Source organism: Myripristis murdjan, chromosome 1 (assembly GCF_902150065.1).
Source record: "Myripristis murdjan chromosome 1, fMyrMur1.1, whole genome shotgun sequence".
Classification (NCBI taxonomy): Eukaryota; Metazoa; Chordata; class Actinopteri; order Holocentriformes; family Holocentridae; genus Myripristis; species Myripristis murdjan.
This window is the reverse complement of record NC_043980.1, coordinates 541,099-556,139: the sequence shown is the minus strand read 5'-3', so window position 1 is coordinate 556,139 and position 15,041 is coordinate 541,099. Positions and strand designations below refer to the sequence as shown.

Sequence of the window (15,041 nt, the reverse complement as noted above, 5' to 3'; positions counted from 1 at the left end):
CTGAGTCCCTCCACCAGGAAAACAGCCTGCAGGTCAGTGTTGTGTCCAGCGGGGGCAGCACTGAGCTAAACAGCCTGCAGGTCAGTGTTGTGTCCAGCGGGGGCAGCACTGAGCTAAACAGCCTGCAGGTCAGTGTTGTGTCCAGCGGGGGCAGCACTGAGCTAAACAGAGCAGAATCTGTGTGGGTCAGTGGGGCTCAATGCTCTAAACTGATCAGTCCATTTGATCCAGATATTGATCAGTAACTGGACTGTTCCATATTTCTGCTGCAGACAGGATTATAAACTGAAATTATAATCCATGGCTGTAAAATGATGTGAGTTTTACAGCAGAGAGGCTCTGTGCTGCTGCAGCGCCCCCTGCAGGTGGACAGACTGTCTGATTAGACTCAAACAAACAAACAAAAAGTGTCAGCTGCACGTCCACACGCCCCGCAGCCTGAGCCGTGACCTTTGACCTCACTTCCTCTTGCCTTTGGCCGGCTTGGCGAGCAGCGCCGGCTCGATCTGCTCGGCCGTCAGCCCGCGGACGGAGAAGAGGCGGGCGGCGCGCTCGGCCAGCGTTCCTCCGCACTTCAGCCCCCGGCGGGACAGTTCCTCCTTCAGGACGTCCAGACCCAGAGCCTCCAGCTGCTGAGCACAGGAGGCCTCCTCCAGCTGCACCGGGACCACCACCTCCTGCTGGGCCCTGACCTCCTCCAGCTGCACCGGGACCACCACCTCCTGCTGGGCCCTGACCTCCTCCAGCTGCACCGGGACCACCACCTCCTGCTGGGCCCTGACCTCCTCCTGCTCGCCTCTGACCGCCTCCTCCTCGGCTCTGACCTCCTCCTGCTCGGCTTCCTTCTGGGAGGAGACACAGAAAGCAGAGCACACGTCACTGAGGATTATCAGTGAGGCCGAACACCAATAACAGATCAGGAGTCAAAACGTACAGTTTAAGAAACGCCAACTCAATCCTTTTTTTTTTTAACTGATAAATGGTTTTCAATATTAAATTCATAGAAAAGTTAGAAAAACAAAAACAAACTAAAAAGAAAAATACCAGAAAATTTGAGTAAAAGAAAAAAAAAAATCAGTCAATTCTGTCTGAGTTCTGAAATAAAAAGACCAAACTGGAGCTCAAAAAAAAAAAAAAAAAAAAAAAAAAAAAAAAAGATTTAAAAAACAAAACAAAACGAAACATTAGTCATTTACAATCTCGGCAAAGATAGGAGAAACAGGACAGAGGAGCGACTCACCGGCTGCTGTGTGTGACAGCTGGAAGCTTCTGGAAGCTCTGCAGCGCAGGAGCTGAACGGCAGGAGAGACACCAGTTAATCCAACAGGCGGGGGGGGGGGGGGGGGGGGGGGGGGGCTGTGCTTCTACTGGTCCTACAACAAACCACCACCTTCATGAGATCAGCTGTACCTGCTGCTGGGCGTCGCCATGGAGACGCTCCGCCCCGCCTCGCCTGCTCTTCCTGCTGCTCCAGGATCTGCTCCAGGTTCTGCTTCAGCTCCAGGATCTGCTCCAGGATCTGGTTCTGGTTCTGGTTCCTGTCTGTGTGAGTCTCGGCTGAGGCCAGAGGAGGACGTGGATGGAGCCTCGTCCTGGTCCTGGTCCTGGTCCTCGTCGTCCTCTGAGGTGTCCAGCTGGTCCAGGTCTCCTCCCGTCCTGCACACACAGAGCACAGCCTGTCCTCTCTCTGTGTTTTTGGAGCTGCACAGATCTCAGATCAGCAAACCCACTCACCAGAAGCACTTCCTCTTGGCGGCGTGCTGACTCTGCTCCGGCTTTGTTCTCTTGGCTGCTCGCTCCTCCACGTGCACCAGGCCGCTGGAGGCCGCCTGCATGCCTGCACACACACACACACACACACACACACACACACACACACACACACACACACACACACACACACACACACACACACACACACACACACACGTCATGTCAGTCAAATGGATGCTCCTCTGTGTTCCTGGTTTACATGAACTGGGTCTGCTGGTTTCCATGGTGACGTGTTGGTAAAACCTCCCCCCTGCAGCACGCCCTGGCAGGAGCCACAGGTGCATGCTGGGTAAGGCGGCGGACTTGCCTTTGAGCACGGAGTCCTCGAGGCGCTCGGCGAGGTCGTGGCACTGCTGCTGGTAGTCGGCGTCGCTGAACTGATGGCGCGGCTCAGACAGCTTCCTCTGCAGACGCTCAGCTCGCCGCTGCTCCTTCTCTGCCTCACGCTCAGACTGCTTCTTCAGCCACTCCGCCATCCTGACACACACACACACACACACACAGAGACACAGAGACACACACACACACACACACACACACACAGAGACACACACACACACAGAGACACACACAGAGACAGAGACACACACACACACACACACAGAGAGACACACACACACACACAGAAGCTGGGAGTTTACTGACCATGTTGATGTAAAATAAAATAAAACTGATGATATAATTAACAACAACTGTAATAAAGTAATTAAATGCAGTTACTAATTAAATAAACAATAGCGGTGTCTGTGTGTGTGTGTCTCTGTGTGTGTGTGTGTATATGGCGTCCCGCCCTCACTCTTTCTCGTGGTTGACGTCTCTCAGGCGGCGGCCGCTCAGGTCCCGGCACGCCTCGCGGTTCGTCGTCTTCTCGATCTGAGCGCCCAGAGCCCGCAGCATGGAGCCAAAGCCTGACACACACACACACACACACACACACACACACACACACACACACACACACACACACACACACACACACACACACACACACACACACACACACACACACAGCTCAGTTCTGCTGCTACCCATTTTAACAATTTTGTAGGGATTTCTTTTATTTTTTGTTGTAGTACAATTATAGATATATAATCATAATTACAAATACAGGTTTATGGTGAGTTTTTAAAAATAATTTTCTGGTAAGTTTTGGCTTGTCAACTGTCGTTTTGTTTTTTTTTCCCACTTATTTTCTAATCATTTTACTGTAATTTCTTACTTATTTTCTGACTGTTCTAAGTTCTGCTGATTGGCTCTTCGCCCTTTTCCCCTTGTTTTTGGGGGGAAATCAGATTTGATCCAAAAACATGGGGCCATGCTGGTGATGCTGCACAGACATCATACAGGCTACAGTTACATGAGCTCTGAGGGAGAGCTGTGATTGGCTGCGTGCCCCAGGTGGGCTCCAGGTGGGCTCCAGGTGGGCCCCAGGTGGGCTCTGCTCACCTCCCTTCCCCCCACAGAGGCGGGGCAGCAGCTGGTACGAGGCCCCGGCCTGGACCGCCTCCTGCAGCTCCGCCCTCCGCCCATTCCTGCCCACGTAGAAGTCCAGAGGAGGAAGACCCTGCAGTGAGACACGAGACACATCACCATGACAACCACGTCACCATGACAACCACGTCACCATGACAACCACGCCACCATGACAACCGCATCACCATGACAACCACATCACCGTGACAACCACACCACCATGACAACCACACCACCATGACAACCACATCACCGTGACAACCAAGACAGCGAGGATGAGCCGACAGCAGGAGAGATCATGACTGTGACAGCGTTTGTGCTTCTGTCAGTTTAACGAGTGAACAGCCAATAAGACACGGCGAGAAGCCCGTTTCCTAGCAACCGTGACAAGAGAGACGATTTCCAGGAAATAAAAAGATTTTCTCAGGGTGTAGGCCCACATGCGGAGATGGCCATCATTAAAAAGAAAATAACTTCCATGAGTTTCCCCAAACTTTAGGAAGATTTCATCGTTTTCCCCAAACTGTCCAGGTCTGGGAAACATTTTCAGTTTTCCAAGTCCTTTTCCTGTCCTAACCCTGACCCTGACCCTGACCCTGACCCTGACCCAGATCCTGACCCTGACCCAGATCCTGACCCTGACCCTGACCCTGACCCTGACCCTGAGAGACGCTGAGGAGAGTCCTGCTGGGGTTCACAGAGACTGGAGCTCATCACTGAGTCCACATCACTCTGTGTCTTTATGTGACCGACTGACTGTTTCACTGTGACCGACTGTTTCACTGTGACCGACCGACTGTTTCACTGTGACCGACCGACTGTTTCACTGTGACCGACCGACTGTTTCACTGTGACCGACCGACTGTTTCACTGTGACCGACTGACTGTTTCACTGTGACCGACTGACTGTTTCACTGAGACCGACTGTTTCACTGTGACTGACCGACTGTTTCACTGTGACCGACTGTTTCACTGTGACTGACTGACTGTTTCACTGTGACCGACTGACTGCTGGCTGGACTGGAGTCATTACTGTCTGTCATGAGAACACCTGCACAGGTGTGGACCTGAGCCAGAGCCTGTCTCTCACACACACACACACACACACACACACACACACAGTTTTTATCCAGGACAGAGCAGCATGCAGCAGAAGAGAAAATGCCGAGTGTGTTCCAGATAAATTAGTATTTTTTCATCAATAATCGATCAGTGTGATGTCCCGTCAGTGACGGTGTTCCTCCGCTCTGCGCTGCTGGACCTGCTGGATCATTTTAGACGGAGCCTCATTCTGATGCTTTTATTGTGAAGTGGTCCAGCTGGTGCGGCTGGGGCAGACTCAGCTCGGTCAGCTGTCTGGTTCTGTTTAAACTCTCAGCTCTTTATGTATGACTGATACTGCCTCTGATACTGCTCTTTTATTGTAGTACGATCATCTTTACTGTACATATTTAGCATTTATTCTATTTAATCTGCCTGCAGTGTGTGTTTATGTTTCTATTGACGCTGCTGTAACATGATTTCTCAGTTTGGGATCAATAAAGTAAATCTACCTATCGATTTTATTTTTATTTGTTCCGGTTTCTGCCAACAACAGCGTGACGTCACGAGGCGGCCGGGCTAGCTAGCCACAGGCTAACCGTAACAGGCACGTGCGTTTCTGTCCAGGTGCGCCCGTGCAGGTGAGCAGGTGAGCAGGTGTTCAGTCAGTCTGAGTCTCAGCTCTGAGCCCGGCAGCTCGCGGGCTTCGACCCGGAACAACCAGCTGATAAACGGCTTGGTTAGCCTGAGCTAAGCTAAGCTAAGCTAAAGGCTAAGCTAACGGGACGGGAGTTAGCAGCTCGCTCTCACACGGCAGCAGAACCTTTAGAACCTTTAGAACCTTTAGAACAGGAGAACCTTCCGGGTGTCTCACCTGCTGGCGCGTCACAAGGTCCCGCAGATCCGCGACGCAGGAGCCCGCAGGGAGCCCCGCAACGCCAACGCGGAGCCTCAGCCCCGGACCGGACACCCAAACCTCCTCCATCTCCATCTTCACCTCCATCTTCCTCTCTTTTCTTCCTCTCTTTTCTTCCTCTCCTTCTTCCTCCTCCTCCTCTCAGTCTTAGCGGCGGCTGCTGAAGCGGCTCTCAGGCGCCTCACCGCCCCCTGCCGGCCTGGAGTCCGGCTCAGCGGATGGCCAGGAAAACCAAACTATTTGTGATTTATAATCTCACAATTTTCAAGTTTTTCCTCTCAGAAATTTGTGAGCTTTTCTCGTAAATTCAACACTTTAAACTCAGATTTTCTCTTCAGCTCCATTATTTTTCCTCCCTCATAGTTTTTCCTTTTCTTTTCTTTTTGTTTCTTTTCTGTTCTTCTCTTTTCTTTCTGGCTGGGGGTGTCAGGAGCCTCAGGCCTTCACTCTGCGTGGCTCAGCGAGCGGCAGCCATGCGCTTCCTCGACCGATAAATAAATAAAACGATGTTTGAATTTTTTCTCATATAGGCTATTTGTTGTTTTCCCCCGTAAATTTATGACTTTAATCTGGGAAAATAGGAGTTTTTTTCTCAGAATATTACTCCCTGCACACACACCTGGCTCCATAACTTCCCCCTGCACTGTCCCTGATATGCTGCTGTAATTATTCCTGTTGCTTCGAAGTAAGTTCTTTGTTCATGACTTGAAATAAAGATTTCATGAGGACAAAAGGAAAACAAAACAAATACAAAAACCTTTATAGTCAATATTCAGTGAAAATGCCGAGATTTGTAATAGAAAATAATTCCCGTGACTGTAACCAATGTATTCATTTTACATGAAATGCAGTTTTCTATGGAAGTACATTGCATGTGTAATATTTCTGTGTATTCTGAACCTAAGGAGCGTGTTGGCTTCCACAGCCTCACTCTGACTGACGTGTGTGTGTGTGTGTGTGTGTGTGTGTGTGTGTGTGTGTGTGTGTGTGTGTGTGTGTGTGTGTGTGTCCTGTATTTCTTGTCTTTATTCTGTCTCTTGCTGGTTTGCACGGTAGCCCTTTCCCTCACACAGGCACAGCTGACACCTTCTGGCTCATGTCTTCTCCATGTGGCTTTTGCTCATTTCAGTCAATTCTATTAAAGTGTGCTGCTGCACTGCCCCAGTCAACCCGCTTCTTTTTAATGAACCTCTTATGTTTTATTGCATTGTGTCTTATTCGGTTGTCTTTACTTTTCTCCACTACCTTACCTTGTGGTGCCTGCCAGTACATACATACATAAAATAAATACTCACCTACATACATACATTCATAAATACATAAATACATGCTCTGTACATTGTCTGTTGTATTTCAGTGACTTGCTGAGATATACACATAAATAACGCAAACAATGTTATCAATCAATCAATCAGATTATATCCGAACAAACTAAATAACAAAATTCAACGTAAATGACTGTAACCATTCCCTCCTCCACCAGGGGGCGCTGTCACGACACTACTCCCAACAGAAACGTCACGCCGGAAGTTACGTGTGGTGGACACAGAGCCAACATGGCGGCGTTGTGTAAGGTTGTTTGCAGCGTGAGGACGGCGAGCCGCCGTTTGAGCACCACCAGGTGTTTTTACAGCTCCGAGCCCGCGGAGCCGTCCGGAGCCGCCGGGCGGCCCGGGGCGGAGCAGGCCGCCGAGCAGAGGCCCAGGTCCGGCTTCGCCGCGGCCTTCGAGGCGCAGGCTGACCTGCGGAGGCGCGACGCGGCGGGCGCCGGGAGGAGCGGCTCCTCCGCCGGGGAGGAGAGGTCGTTCGCGTCGCTGCTGCGCCGCTCCCCGCTGGTCCAGATGGGCCCGGCCAAGGACAAGGTGGTGGTGGGGAGGATCTTCCACGTCGTCCAGGATGATCTCTACATCGACTTCGGAGCCAAGTTCCACTGCGTGTGCAAGCGGCCGGCGGCGGACGGGGAGCGGTTCCAGCGGGGCAGCAGGGTCCGGCTGCGGCTGGAGGACCTGGAGCTCACCGGCCGCTTCCTGGGAGCCAGCACCGACACCACGCTGCTGGAGGCCCGGGCCGTGCTGCTGGGCCTGGCCGAGCCACGGGACACCAAGCCCCGGGACGGCCCCAACTGACACGGCGGGGCAGGGAAGGTCTGGAGACGAACTGAGAACCCATGGAGACCTGGACCCGGAGCTGAGGTCCACCTGAGGAGCAGGTGGTGCCGCACAGACTGACGGCTCACACTGTGTGCACTCACACTGAGCAGGGACACACTCACATGTGGACATGTGAAATAACTTTATTCTGACATTATTTAAGGAATTAAAAGTCTTGTGTTCAGCTGTGGTGCTCTGTGTGTGTGTGTGTGTGTGTGTGTGTGTGTGTGTGTGTGTGTGTGTGTGTGTGTGTGAGGTTTTATTTTGTGGGACTGTGACACAGATGTGCACAAGTTTCCCTGCTTTCACAAGTAAATCTGCCCTGCTTGTAATTCTCCTTCAGCGCTGTGTGCCCTCTGTGGTCAGGCTGCTGTGACCTTTGACCTCCTGGCTTGTTGCTGATGTTGAATAAATCTGTGATTGTGAAAGTCTGGCACAGCAGGAGTCCAGTTCAATCCACACTAATGTACATTAAACTGGTGAGGGTTCATTACTGGATAATGTGACCCTTTTCTTCAGAGGCAAAAATGAACATGTGCACCGTTTCCTCCAGACGTTAAGGAACAGTATCAGGAGGCAGCGTTTGTAAGGCCAAATAGAATGAATTAATACATAAACAAATGAATGAATAAGTAAATATATGAATAAATACCTAAATAAATAAGTAAATGAGGTCAACTATTAATTTTTACGTTACGTTTAAAAAAATAAACAAAGAGACAAGAATTTAATCACATCCTTAAAAGCGATGAAAATGTATAAACTGGCTGCTAAATAACTGAGGGTTTACACCTAAAGCCTGTTACCACAAACACACAATAATAAATGTAAATGTAAAAATAAATCAAGAAGAAATCAATAAATGGGGTAAAATCTGGACTGAAGGTGGATTTTATTTTGGAGGCTGTGGTTGAGCCGCCTTGAGATGAAATCAGTTATGTAGATTAGAGATCAATCAATCTATTTATCTGTGTGTGTGTGTGTGTGTGGGGGGGGGGGGGGATGAAGGCAGAAACAGGCGGCAGGTGCTCAGGTGTTTGTCTTTTATTCAGGTGAAGGCAGGCGAGGCTAAGCGCTCCTCTACAGAGCGACGAGCTGCTGAGGTTAAATACTAAACAGTTTGCAGCTGAACCCGAGCCGCACGCAGCACATCCACATCACTTCCTGTCCCGACCCGCATCACTTCCTGTTAGGAGAGCAAACTGCATGCTGAGTTTCTCTGTCCTGGTTCCTGATCAGATTGTTTTGTGATGTTTCTGATCAATAACATGCTGATGTGATCAATAACGAGCTGATCAGTGTGTGATGTGCTGCTGGAGGCTCTCAGGCTCAGTCTGCTGAGGTAAAGCTACAGCGTCACTAGTGCTTCAGTCTAAACATGCAGGTTCATGTCACAGCGCCCCCTGCCTGCAGCCCGCCGCACAGCACCTGGACACGCCCACCTCAGGACACGCCCACAGCCTGCTGGGGACACGCCCACAGCCTGAAGAGTGGAGGGAGGCGTGTCCGGGGAAGAGGGAGGGCGTGTCCGGTGGAGGGGCGTGTCCAGGGAAAGGGGCGTGTCTAGAGGCATGCAGGGCTTGGTCTCTGCCTCTCAGACGAGCCTCAGGGCGACTTAACAGACGAGCTGCAGGTCAGGCAGGGAAACAGCTGACAGCCTTCAGTACTACTGCAGTACTGCAGTCAGCTAGTATCAGTACTGCGTGTACCATGCTGTACTCACACTGAGGCAGTATTGCAGGATTTCTGGTGTTTAGCTCACAGTCAGAAAGGAAGACAAAGAAGTACCAGTACTGCAGTACTGATGCTGTATTGTAGTACTGATGCAGTTCCATAGTACTATTTAACGTGCTATGTTACAGTAGCAGTACTATGGTACTACAGCTGTACTGCAGCAGTATTAGCTCAGTGTGGCTCTGCAGGGTGAACATATGTCAGGTGTGTTAGTACTGCAGTGGTACTGTGAAGTACAGTTTAGTACTGCAGTAGTACAGTGTAGCACAGTGCAGTACAGTCTAGTGCTGTAGTAGTACAGTGTAGTACAGCAGTAGTACAGTTAAGTACAGTTTAGTACTGCAGTAGTACACTGCAGTACAGTGTAGTGCTATAGTAGTACAGTGTAGTATTGCAGTAGCACAGGGTAGTACAGTGCAGTATAATGTAGTACAGTGTAGTACTGCAGTGGCACAGAGTAGTACTGCAGTAACACTGCAGTAGTACATGGTGCAGGGTGTCAGTGGTGTGTGTTGGTGGTGCAGCAGGGAGGCTGGAGGGTTGGAGGCACTTTGACTCAGAATGGCTGCTGTTTCCACTTCCTGTGGGCGGAGCCTCAGCCACACATGGTCATGTAGAGCCACTGTGGAGGACAGAGAGAGAGGCAGTCACACACACCACTGAAGAAGAAAACACACCACCTTCACAATCCTTCCTGATTACAAGTTTCATTTTATTATTATCATGTGATATTTGTTGTTTGTTTTTTACCTCGGTGAGGTTGACCTCCACACATCCTGTCCCGCTCTGGTCCAGCTCCCGGAAAGCCTCTGTAAGCACAACAAACACAAAAGTGTCTGGACCTTCCAATCAATCATTTTTACTTTATATACTATTATATTATTTATTTAAAGTATTTTAGTAATGTAGAGCATTGCTTATACCATAACTGCACCATGTGCAATTTATGTTGCTTTACAAAGCATTAAAATTCAGTCAGTTGTTTCAGCCAGTTAAATCATTAATCGTAATTATTTCTCTGACGATGAATCCTCAGCTGATATTTCACATCTGTCAAACCCCTGATCTGGTGGGAGGAGTTTAACGTGGCGCCCGGCAGCTCACAGCAGACCAGACTGAACCAGTATGAGCTGGACGTACTGAACATGGCCACCAGTTTGACCAGGCAGCAGGTGAAGTTGTCGAAGTCGATGATCTCGTTGTCGGCGTATCTGGCGACCAACATCTGGAAGAGCCGGTTGTTGAGCTTGAAGCCTGAGGAGACGGAACGGGTCGCAGGTTAGAGACGGGACGGCAGGAACATGAGACCCAGACGCATCAGAAACCCAACCGACTTACCGGCGTTTTCCAAAGCCAGACGCATTTCATACGAGCTCATGCAGCCCGACTTGTCGAGGTCAAACTCCCGGAAGATTCCCTGCATGGTTAAAACAAGACGGTTATTATTTGTTCCTGTCATATTAAAGGCTAATTATAGTCATATCAGGGCCCTCCTATTGCATTATGTAATAAAACAGATTTTGGGGTATTTAGTTGTCTTACTGCACTGCATGGGATTTCTTTATTTAGACTGTTTTCATCTGATTAACATAGATTACATAGATATATATTACATGGATTTTCACTAGATTGTAACCTGCTAAATGGTATTTTTATTTTGCAGATATGTTGTTTAAAAACTGTAGGACAAGGACTGCAGTTGAAAATGATTCTGCTGGCTGACACTGGCACATTTACATGAACGTTTATGAATGAGTCTCTAAATAAAATAAACATAAATAAAACATAAAGAAGAGTGTCATCTGCATAAGTGATAACTGACCAGCCACTTCCTGATCTTGTTCCACAGAATCTGGAACTCCAGCAGCCCGAGCCGAGCGCTGCCGTCTTTCTGAGCCGCAGTCAAGGTCAACACTTCACATCGACACACACCTGACACACACACCTAAAACACACACCTGACACACACCTGACACATACACCTGACACACACCTGACACACACACCTAAAACACACACCTGACACACACACCTGTCACACACCTGCATTAGTAAAAGTAGTAATAGTATTAAACTTAGTAGTAGTAGTGGTGGTAGTAATAGTAGTAGTAGTAGTAGTACTATTAACAGTAGTAGTAAAAAAAAAGTAGTAGTAGTATTAACAACAGTAGTAGCAGTAGCGGTAGCACTAGTAGTAGTAGTAGAAGTTGTAGTAGTAACAGCAGTAGTAGCATTAATAGTAGTAGCAGCAGTAGTAATAGTGGTAACAGAAGTAGAAGTAGTTATTGAAGTAGTAGTTTTAACAGTGATAACAGCAGTAACAGCAGTCGTAGTAGTAGTAGCGCTAGTAGTAGCAGTAGTAGTAACAGTCGGTTAAGGAGCTGGTTAGGTAGCTGGTTAGGGAGCTGGTTGAGGAGCTGGTTAAGGAGCTGGTTAAGGAGCTGGTTAAGGAGCTGGTTAAGGAGCTGGTTATGGTTAAGGAGCTGGTTAAGGAGCTGGTTGAGGAGCTGGTTAAGGAGCTGGTTAAGGAGCTGGTTAGGGAGCTGGTTAAGGAGCTGGTTAAGGAGCTGGTTAGGGAGCTGGTTAAGGAGCTGGTTAAGGAGCTGATTAAGGAGCTGGTTAAGGAGCTGGTTAAGGAGCTGGTTAGGGAGCTGGTTAAGGAGCTGGTTAAGGAGCTGGTTAAGGAGCTGGTTAAGGATACGTCCATGAGGCTGACCATGGCCCTGCAGGACTCCATGCTGAAGCCGTCGGTCTTCAGGTCTCTGTCTGTGGACACAGCAGCAGCTCCACGTCAACAACCTGACAACAAACACCTGGTCACCTGCTACCTGCCGCCACCACGCTGCGCTCTGATTGGACAGCTCACTTAGGGCTTTAATGTGCTGAAGGGAAGGAGAGGATGTGGCGGCATACAGGCAGGAAAAAGACGATTAACACAGAGCATCCAAACGTCACTCAGACTTCCTGCTTGTTCCACAGCGCCACCATCAGGACGGACTGGCAAAGTGCAGAGCACATTTAGCACAGGACAATGTCTGCTGTGAAGCTCTGATCACACACACACACACACACACACACACACACACACACACAGAAGCAAAGAGAGCAAGTCACATCAGGTCAGGTCTTACGTTTGGAAACAACGCGGTTCAGGATCGTCCTGAGCTCTCGCACTGAGATCTCCATGTCCTGCAACACACACACACACACACACAGTAACATGAGCTCTTACAGACTTCACCCATCTGCAGATTTCTGTCCATCCACACATTTGTTATTCATAATCTCAGATTTTGTTGTACTGCACAAATCTTTTCAGAAACTGTAAATAACCTTTCAGTCATTTCAGTAACGTACGTTGTCACTGTTGGTTGTGTTTATATTTATGCCCTTTTCACACCAACACTTTGGTTCCCTGAGGCTCTAACTGTCCTGTCCCACCTGCATCTTATCATGTTTGACCCCCCACCCCGTTAGCCCAGGCCTAACTCTGCCCAGAGCAGGTTCTGCTGATGTTCCTCATGTTCCCCACAGAACCACGACTGCAGTGTTTAATCGAGGTTTGTTCTGCTGTGGCAGCGTTTCCCAGTCAGACTCACATCTCCTGACAGCTGGGCGAACAGAGACCGGAAGGAGTCGTCGATGTCACTCTCTGACACCTCCTCCTGCACACAAGGAGGAGGAGACGAAGAAGAGGAGGGAGAGGAGGAAGAGGAAGAAGACGAGGAGGGAGAGGAGGAAGAGGAAACGCGGTGACATCACAGCAGGAAGTTGTCCAGACTGTTTTTCCATTCATTCAAATAAAAATGAAACGAGTTCAAATGTCGAGTGACAGAAGGAAGAAAACATTTCTTTACCTCCTCATCGAAGTTTGCCACCACCTCATCATCCAGCTCCCTGCACACACACACACACACACACACACACACACACACACACACACACATTGCTTTTGTAGTTAAAGATTTTACTTCTTAAAGACAAAAAGGAAAAAAAACACTGAAAACAGCCAGAGGTCATGTAGTTGTCATTGTGTCTTGTTTTCAGTGTTGTTGTTGTTGTTGTTGTGTGTGTGTGTGTGTGTGTGTGTGTGTGTTTCAGACTCACTGCGTCTCAGACTGCTTCTCGGTGAAGACGCGCAGCACGAAGTCGGCCTCCTTGCCGGGCTCGAAGGTGGACGGGACGATGAGGTACTCGCCGGGCGGGAGGCGGAGCCTGGCGCTCACCTCCCGCAGGTTGATGAAGGTCTCAGAGCGAGCGCAGGACGAGTGGCGCAGGAAGAAATCCTTCTTCAGGTGGACGCTCTGACAGCCCCGGAACTGCTCGCACACACACACACACACACACACACACACACACAGGTTATTTTACTGTCACCCCGACACACTGGGCTTCATATTCTGTGTGTTTCTGTGCATTTAAAAGTGAAATTTGCTCCAAACCGGGCGCTGCACTCTCACCTCGTCAGGAACCTGCAGACAGAACAGAAACAGAAACGACGTCACATCAAACCTGCAGACTCGAAAGGATTTGTCCTGATCTTCTGAGAAAAAGGCAGAAAAAAACACAACTAATCCTCCTCCTCATCAGAAGTGTGTGTGTGTGTGTGTGTGTGTGTGTGTGTGTGTGTGTCTGCAGAGACCCTGCCCTCTTCTGCCAAACATCACAAAGCAGCATCTTAGATTTTCTGAATGACGGTGGCTGCAGGTTTCCACCACCAGAGGGCAGCGCAGCGTTCCTGCAGCTGTCACTCAGGCTCTGACAGCCAATGGTTCCTCATAGCGGTGCCATAGGAGAACCTTCTCCGGTTACATGAAGGACCTTTCTGTCCACGGTTCTTTTAAGAACCATTTCTTTAATGCTTCAAGGCGCCTAAAGGAGCGATAACAACAACCAGTTCTGTGAGGAACTGTTCCTCACAGAGGACAGGAAACATAAAGGTCTTGCCTGGAACCAGAAATGGTTCTTCATAGCGGCACTATAGGACCATTCATAACCATTCAGACATCGGTTCTTTTGAGAACAGTCTCTTCAAATGATTCTTTAAGGAATCCCCGAAAGGTTCTACAAAGAGCCATCAAAAAATGTTCCTTGAGGTTCTTCAGAGATCTTTAACCTGTCCAAAAATAAAATTAAAATATATAAATTTTAAAAAAAGATCTCTGAAGAACCTTTTCCAGATAGTTCTTGGTGGATCAAATGAGGAACGGTTCACTAAGTAAAGTGGTTCTCCAGTAGTGTGGAACGGTTATGTTTCTGTGTGTGCTGCTTTGCTCTGTGGAACCCGGTTCTCCACTCGTGGTTCTGGAGGGAGCAGCTGCGTGACGTCACCTGGTAGATGGCGAAGCCGATGGTGTGCAGGTCCTGGCCGTGGCGGCGGAAGCGGCGGCGGTCCTTCTGCATCAGAGCCACCAGGAAGCTGCAGGCGGCCTCGTCGTCGTCGGGGTCGTCGTCCTCCTCCAGCAGCACCACCTTGTACTGAGGGTTGATCCAGAACGTGTCTGCAGGGGGCACACACACACACCAGGGGCATTGTGGGTAATGTAGTGTATCGTGACACAGAGACAGTTCAGGAAGTGATGCAAGATTATCTCCACCAATCACAGTGAGCCTCACATCAGCAGCAGGTTAACTCTTTGAAACCTGGATGGACGTCAGGTTTGTTCTGTTTAAATGTGTGAGAGCCACGTCCGACTCTGGGGGGTGCTCAACCCGCGGCCCGGGGACCGCATGTGGCCCGTCATGTAATAAAAATATTATTATTCTATCTATCTATCTTCTGCATAGGCTATTGCGCTGATGACCGCCTCCCGCTTCCCGACACACCCAGACCCGTATCCAGAAAGGAGTGACTGGGGGGGCACTAAAGATCCCACGGGGGCAGTGCCCGCGCCAGCGAAAAATTTTAAACCATTTTTTCAGCCAGATTTAGAGGGATGTCTCATTTCTCATTG

General features: G+C 49.3%; 3 protein-coding genes across 10 annotated transcripts in view; 1 reads left to right on the top strand and 2 right to left on the bottom strand.

Moving 5' to 3' along the window:
• Positions 1-284: 284 nt before the first annotated feature.
• Positions 285-5,324, bottom strand: sde2 (SDE2 telomere maintenance homolog (S. pombe)). Of its 8 annotated transcripts, none has more exons than XM_030057517.1 (9): positions 5,162-5,324; positions 3,220-3,337; positions 2,570-2,681; positions 2,081-2,250; positions 1,735-1,837; positions 1,411-1,656; positions 1,241-1,292; positions 738-845; positions 285-692 (listed from the first exon to the last, which is right to left on the bottom strand). In XM_030057517.1, the coding sequence occupies exons 1-9, from the start codon at positions 5,288-5,290 to the stop codon at positions 459-461; spliced, it is 1,272 nt and encodes a 423-aa protein (XP_029913377.1). In that variant the 5' UTR covers positions 5,291-5,324; the 3' UTR covers positions 285-458. The 8 variants fall into 8 exon arrangements, with proteins under 8 accessions (XP_029913377.1, XP_029913394.1, XP_029913386.1 ...); XM_030057534.1 differs by having other exon boundaries at positions 285-647; XM_030057526.1 differs by having other exon boundaries at positions 783-845.
• Positions 5,325-6,642: 1,318 nt separating this feature from the next.
• Positions 6,643-7,789, top strand: mrps28 (mitochondrial ribosomal protein S28). The gene has a single exon (XM_030057564.1). The coding sequence runs from the start codon at positions 6,658-6,660 to the stop codon at positions 7,327-7,329; it is 672 nt and encodes a 223-aa protein (XP_029913424.1). The 5' UTR covers positions 6,643-6,657; the 3' UTR covers positions 7,330-7,789.
• A 593-nt stretch (positions 7,790-8,382) lies between these two features.
• capn1b (calpain 1, (mu/I) large subunit b) overlaps positions 8,383-15,041 on the bottom strand; it is a 27,661-nt gene continuing 21,002 nt past the window's right edge. Inside the window, exons 12-23 of the mRNA XM_030057468.1 lie at positions 14,419-14,588; positions 13,548-13,559; positions 13,195-13,406; positions 12,945-12,984; positions 12,687-12,752; positions 12,219-12,276; positions 11,789-11,853; positions 10,910-10,978; positions 10,426-10,504; positions 10,228-10,341; positions 9,838-9,896; positions 8,383-9,709 (exon numbers count right to left, since the gene is read on the bottom strand). Of these exons, the coding sequence (XP_029913328.1) occupies positions 9,683-9,709; positions 9,838-9,896; positions 10,228-10,341; positions 10,426-10,504; positions 10,910-10,978; positions 11,789-11,853; positions 12,219-12,276; positions 12,687-12,752; positions 12,945-12,984; positions 13,195-13,406; positions 13,548-13,559; positions 14,419-14,588 (971 nt within the window). The 3' untranslated portion in view covers positions 8,383-9,682. The remainder of the gene's footprint in view (positions 9,710-9,837; positions 9,897-10,227; positions 10,342-10,425; positions 10,505-10,909; positions 10,979-11,788; positions 11,854-12,218; positions 12,277-12,686; positions 12,753-12,944; positions 12,985-13,194; positions 13,407-13,547; positions 13,560-14,418; positions 14,589-15,041) is intronic.